The sequence below is a fragment of the Onychostoma macrolepis genome, chromosome 09 (genome assembly GCF_012432095.1).
Source record: "Onychostoma macrolepis isolate SWU-2019 chromosome 09, ASM1243209v1, whole genome shotgun sequence".
NCBI lineage: Eukaryota > Metazoa > Chordata > Actinopteri > Cypriniformes > Cyprinidae > Onychostoma > Onychostoma macrolepis.
This window is the reverse complement of record NC_081163.1, coordinates 20,884,487-20,890,395: the sequence shown is the minus strand read 5'-3', so window position 1 is coordinate 20,890,395 and position 5,909 is coordinate 20,884,487. Positions and strand designations below refer to the sequence as shown.

The following is a 5,909-nucleotide window of genomic DNA, read 5'->3' as shown; positions in this document are numbered from 1 at the left end:
GCGGTGTCCGCACACAAGGTTCCCGAGGCGGCGGTAGCCGTTCACGATCGTCCCGAAGCGGCGGTGGCCGCTCACGATCCTCACAGGATCCCCGAAGCGGCGGTGCCCGCACACAAGGTTCCCGAGGCGGCGGTGTCCGCACACAGGGTTCCCGAGGCGGCGGTGGCCGTTCACGATCGTCCCGAAACGGCGGTAGCCGTTCACGATCGTCCCGAAGCGGCGGTGGCCGCTCACGATCCTCACAGGATCCCCGAAGCGGCGGTGTCGGCACACAAGGTTCCCGAGGCGGCGGGGTCCGCTCACAAGGTTCCCGAGGCGGCAGTAGCCGTTCACGATCGTCCCGAAATGGCGGTAACCGTTCACGATCGTCCCGAGGCGGCGGTGTCCGCACACAAGGTTCCCGAGGCGGCGGTGTCCGCTCGCAGTCCTCCCGAGGCGGCGGTGTCCGCTCGCAGTCCTCCCGAGGCGGCGGTGTCCGCACACAAGGTTCCCGAGGTGGCGGTGTCCGCACACAAGGTTCCCGAGGCGGCGGTGTCCGCACACAAGGTTCCCGAGGCGGCGGTGTCCGCTCACAAGGCTCAGGCGGCGGTGCCGCTCACGATCCTCACAGGATCCCTGAAGCGGCGGTGTCCGCACACAAGGCTCCCGAGGCGGCGGTGTCCGCACACAAGGTTCCCGAGGCGGCGGTGTCTGCACACAGGGTTCCCGAGGCGGCGGTGTCCGCTCGCGGTCCTCCCGAGGCGGCGGTGTCCGCACACAACGTTCCTCTCGAGGCGGCGGTGTCCGCTCACAAAGCTCCCGATTCTCCCGAAGCAGCGGTGTTCGCTCACGTTCCTCTTGAGGCGGCGCCCGCTCACAATGCTCCCGAGGCGGTGTCCGCTCACAAAGCTCGATTCTCCCGGCAGCGGTGTTCGCTCACGTTCCTCTCGAGGCGGCGGCGCCCGCTCACAATGCTCCCGAGGCGGCGGTGTCCGCTCACAAAGCTCCCGATTCTCCCGAAGCAGCGGTGTTCGCTCACGTTCCTCTCGAGGCGGCGGCGCCCGCTCACAATGCTCCCGAGGCGGCGGTGCCGCTCACGATCGTCGGCGGCGGTGGCCGCCACGATCCTCTCGAGGCGGCGGTGCCCGCTCACAAAGCTCCTGAGGCGGCGGTGCCCGCTCACGATCCTCTCGAGGCGGCGGTGCCCGCTCACAAAGCTCCTGAGGCGGCGGTGCCCGCTCACGATCCTCTCGAGGCGGCGGTGCCCGCTCACAAAGCTCCCGAAGCGGCGGTTCGCGCTCACGATCCTCTCGAGGCGGCGGTTCCCGCTCACGATCCTCTCGAGGCGGCGGTTCCCGCTCACGATCCTCTCGAGGCGGTGGTTCCCGCTCACGATCCTCTCGAGGCGGCGGTGTCCGCTCACAAGGCTCCCGAAGCGGCGGTGTCCGCTCACAAGGCTCCCGAAGCGGCGGTGTCCGCTCACAAGGCTCGGCGGCGGTGCCCGCCACGATCCTCTCGGCGGCGGTGCCCGCTCACGATCCTCACAGGATCCCCGGCGGCGGTGCCCGCACACAAGGTTCCCGAGGCGGCGGGGTCAGCACACAGGGTTCCCGAGGCGGTGGTAGCCATTCACGATCGTCCCGAAACGGCAGTGGCCGTTCAAGATCGTCCCGAAGCGGCGGTGGCCGCTCACGATCCTCACAGGATCCCCGAAGCGGCGGTGTCCGCACACAAGGTTCCCGAGGCGGCGGTGGCCGTTCACGATCGTCGGCGGCGGTGGCCGCTCACGATCCTCACAGGATCCCCGGCGGCGGTGCCCGCACACAAGGTTCCGAGGCGGCGGTGTCCGCACAGGGTTCCCGAGGCGGCGGTGGCCGTTCACGATCGTCAGCGGCGGTGGCCGCTCACGATCGCCCCGAGGCGGCGGTGGCCGCTCACGATCCTCACAGGATCCCCGGCGGCGGTGTCGGCACACAAGGTTCCCGAGGCGGCGGGTCCGCTCACAAGGTTCCAGGCGGCGGTGGCCGTTCACGATCGTCGAAATGGCGGTAACCGTTCACGATCGCCCCGAGGCGGCGGTGTCCGCACACAAGGTTCAGGCGGCGGTGTCCGCCGCAGTCCTCCCGAGGCGGCGGTGTCCGCCGCAGTCCTCCCGAGGCGGCGGTGTCCGCACAAGGTTCCCGAGGCGGCGGTGTCCGCACAAGGTTCCCGAGGCGGCGGTGTCCGCACAAGGTTCCCGAGGCGGCGGTGTCCGCTCACAAGGTTCCAGGCGGCGGTGGCCGTTCACGATCGTCAGCGGCGGTGGCCGTTCACGATCGCCCCGGCGGCGGTGGCGCTCACGATCCTCACAGGATCCCCGGCGGCGGTGTCGGCACACAAGGTTCCCGAGGCGGCGGGTCCGCTCACAAGGTTCAGGCGGCGGTAGCCGTTCACGATCGTCGAAATGGCGGTAACCGTTCACGATCGCCCCGAGGCGGCGGTGTCCGCACACAAGGTTCCCGAGGCGGCGGTGTCCGCCGCAGTCCTCCCGAGGCGGCGGTGTCCGCCGCAGTCCTCCCGAGGCGGTGTCCGCACAAGGTTCCCGAGGCGGTGTCCGCACAAGGTTCCCGAGGCGGCGGTGTCCGCACACAAGGTTCGAGGCGGCGGTGTCCGCTCACAAGGTTCCAGGCGGCGGTGCCGCTCACGATCCTCACAGGATCCCTGAAGCGGCGGTGTCCGCACACAAGGCTCAGGCGGCGGTGTCCGCACACAAGGTTCAGGCGGTGTCCGCTCACAAGGTTCAGCGGCGGTGGCGCTCACGATCCTCACAGGATCCCTGAAGCGGCGGTGTCCGCACACAAGGCTCCCGAGGCGGCGGTGTCCGCACACAAGGTTCCCGAGGCGGCGGTGTCTGCACACAGGGTTCCCGAGGCGGCGGTGTCCGCTCGCGGCCCTCCCAAGGCGGCGGTGTCCGCACACAACGTTCCTCTCGAGGCGGCGGTGTCCGCTCACAAAGCTCCCGATTCTCCCGAAGCAGCGGTGTTCGCTCACGTTCCTCTCGAGGCGGCGGCGCCCGCTCACAATGCTCCCGAGGCGGCGGTGTCCGCTCACAAAGCTCCCGATTCTCCCGAAGCGGCGGTGTTCGCTCACGTTCCTCTTGAGGCGGCGGCGCCCGCTCATGATCCTCTTGAGGCGGCGGCGCCCGCTCATGATCCTCCCGAGGCGGCGGCGCCCGTTCACAAGGCTCCCGAAGCAGCAGAGCCAGCCATTGCCCGTTTCAGGGTGGCAGCTCCGCACACTGCTGTGGTGGCCGCTGGTTCTGCCCTGGGTCCCCATCCCGCCGGCGCTGCCTCAGTCCCCAGGTCCCCCACCAGCACATGGACCTGGCCCCCATCCCTCCCCTTCCCCTGCTCCGTTCCCGCCTGGCCATCCCCCTGGTTGGGTGCTTGGAAATGTCTGGAAGCCATTCCTTAGAGGGGGGGTCCTGTCATGAATCCGGGTCCACAATGCTCCCTCTCACCACCAGAGGTCACTGTCTCCCGGATTCAATTCCCCAAACTCCACTCACCTCATTGTTTCATTTGCCCCAGCTGTGTTCCTGATTGCCGTCCCTACTTAAGCTCCCTGTGTTTTCTGTTCTGGGCTCGTTTGTCTCACTTTTGTGCCAGGTAATGCCTGTGACTTATGTCTACCCTGTGCCTCGTGTATGTTTTGTTTTCAGTGCTTGTTTATTCTGGCTTTTTCCCCTTCGGGGTGGTTTCAGTTGTGTTTGTGTTTATTTTTATAATTTGTAAATAAAGAAGATTCCTTTTGCCAGCACTTGAGTCTTCGTTCCTCCCAACCCGTGACAAATTTATTTTACGTACCACTAAAATGCCATAATATATATAATACAAGTAAAGTAACTTATTATTGGACCCTTAGAATTTTTTTTGCATTGTGACAATTTTTACTACAATCACATTTTACCTCCTGAAATCTCTGTAATGTTTTTCAGCTGTCTCATGAAGGTGTGTTGCTGTTTGTGTTTGTGGTGCAGGTTTTTGGGGGATTGTTGTGGCCACTCAGAAGGTGAATTTGAACCAGGTGCCGCTGGGTTGTGACAGTCACAGTTTGGTGCTTTGACACAATGGCTTCATATAAATTGCTAACAATAGCAGTTTACAGTATTTTCCTCAGTTAACATTTTACCTCTGTGATCTCTGTTGCACATAATATTAAACAAGTGACTTTGGCTGAACACATTTCAGAGTGTCAAAAAGACACTGAAATGTTTCAGACATGCATGAATCTGTTTAATGTGATCATTTTTGCTCCCCTAGCTTATATCTTACCAAACTCCTTAAAATGTTAGACTGAAGGTAAACATTTCTTTTTGCTTCAGATGTGTTTGACTTCACTGATGTCCTGCACCTGAAATAATTCACATCTACACAGTAACTTTAATTATAACTATGAACCTAATGTTATTGGTTACTGCAGAAATGTTGTGTACTCTTAACACTAAAACCACTCATGCATTAATTTTATTCACACAGTTGAATACATAACCAATTCTTAAGTTTTATTGTTAACAGCATGGCAATGTGCTTTTCAGAAAAAGTGCTCTGAAAGAGTTTTGTCCTGTAAGATTTGTCAAATCTGATTTTCAGTCCCCAAAAAAAGCTTGAATTCTCTCTGTACACTGTGTCTTACGGTACATTCCACAAGTGCTGTATTTAATAAACCTAAGTATTCTGTCTCTGTCAAAGAGCTGTGTTATAGTGTGAAATGATAATGACTTCTAACCAAATAAAATATAGACAACAATCAAGCACCTCTACAAAAAAATAGTTATATTTAGTTAAAATTGTAAATGTGTCCCTAGATCTTTGGTTGTTAATTGGATGAATAATGTGGGTTAGCAATAGTACTAATTCCATATATAGCCTATGTTTATTGTATAAAGAGAGAGAGACATAAATAGATTTATTAGTAATAAATCTGTTGAATTTTGATGTTTTCTACTCATATGCCACAGAACCATTCAGCATCAGCCAGTAATATTATTTGAAACATGGATGGGTGAGTAACTCTTTGTAAACCCCCCGATGCAGACTGTTATTGTTGCTATTGTCTTGATTTCTCAGCAGGTCTAGACATTAGTAATGACAGATAGTAGGGGCTTCAGCGAACATTTTGAAAAAGCCTTTAAAAAAGGCTCCTTCTAAGACCTTGCATCCTATTATTTCCAAGTCTTCATTGCTTTGATGGTTCTAAAATGAGAGAAAAACAAAAAACACTGAATAAAAGGTAAAGGCACCCTTTTGTAATAACGGTCATAAATAACATACCATTATATTTATTATCTAACAGAGGTAGTTAAAATACATTCAAATAAGAGTCATAAAACTATTTAATACATTTTTATGTTTATATCTGAATGTTGATGAACTGATCTAGGCTACTTGCGTGGGTCTTATTAAAGCATGTTATTTGTTTTAATATTTATTTGAAAGTATTATTATAATATTTATACATCAATTCACTGAAAACGGTTTAGACCAAGTTTAGACTTCATTGCCAAAGCGCAGTTGAAAGGACAATGACACCTCACAGGTCTGAAAGATGACGGAAATGTTTTGGTGAGTCTCTTGAAGCTGTTAATGTGTGTCTGCTGCCACCTAGTATCCATATTGGGAATAGACTGGTTTTTCTCTCTCTCTTATGAAGTAGTAAAAGCTTCGTTTTACGTTTGTGGTAGACCTGAAGCCTCATTAGAGGCTGTTTTGTCAGTTTGTTGCTGTGTGCTGATTGGCTGTTCAGTCTCCTGCTCTGAACTGTTTACAGATGAGCAAACGCAGGTGATGTGAGTCTCACTTTCTCAGTCAACAGAAAAATATACACAGCAATTCTGTGTACAACAGACACATACTGCACACTCAAACTCCCTTTATAAGGGTCAAAAGCTA

At 55.7% G+C, this 5,909-nt stretch overlaps 1 protein-coding gene across 1 annotated transcript; it reads left to right on the top strand.

The window, feature by feature from the left end:
* The first annotated feature begins 345 nt into the window (after nucleotides 1-345).
* Nucleotides 346-3,760, top strand: LOC131546667 (testis-specific gene A8 protein-like). Its single transcript, XM_058786442.1, has 3 exons — nucleotides 346-367; nucleotides 1,632-1,714; nucleotides 2,821-3,760. Exons 1-3 carry the CDS (start codon nucleotides 346-348, stop codon nucleotides 3,430-3,432), a joined length of 717 nt encoding a protein of 238 aa, XP_058642425.1. The 3' UTR covers nucleotides 3,433-3,760.
* The last annotated feature ends 2,149 nt before the right edge of the window (nucleotides 3,761-5,909 follow it).

What these genes read in the sequence shown, in the direction of transcription:
- LOC131546667 (XM_058786442.1), top strand. Translation starts at nt 346, where the DNA reads ATGGCGGTAACCGTTCACGATC. An exon ending in GGCGGTAACCGTTCACGATC is followed by an intron (nt 368 to 1,631) that starts GTCCCGAGGCGG and finishes CCGAAACGGCAG; the next exon opens with TGGCCGTTCAAGATCGTCCC. An exon ending in CGGCGGTGTCCGCACACAAG is followed by an intron (nt 1,715 to 2,820) that starts GTTCCCGAGGCG and finishes TCCGCACACAAG; the next exon opens with GCTCCCGAGGCGGCGGTGTC.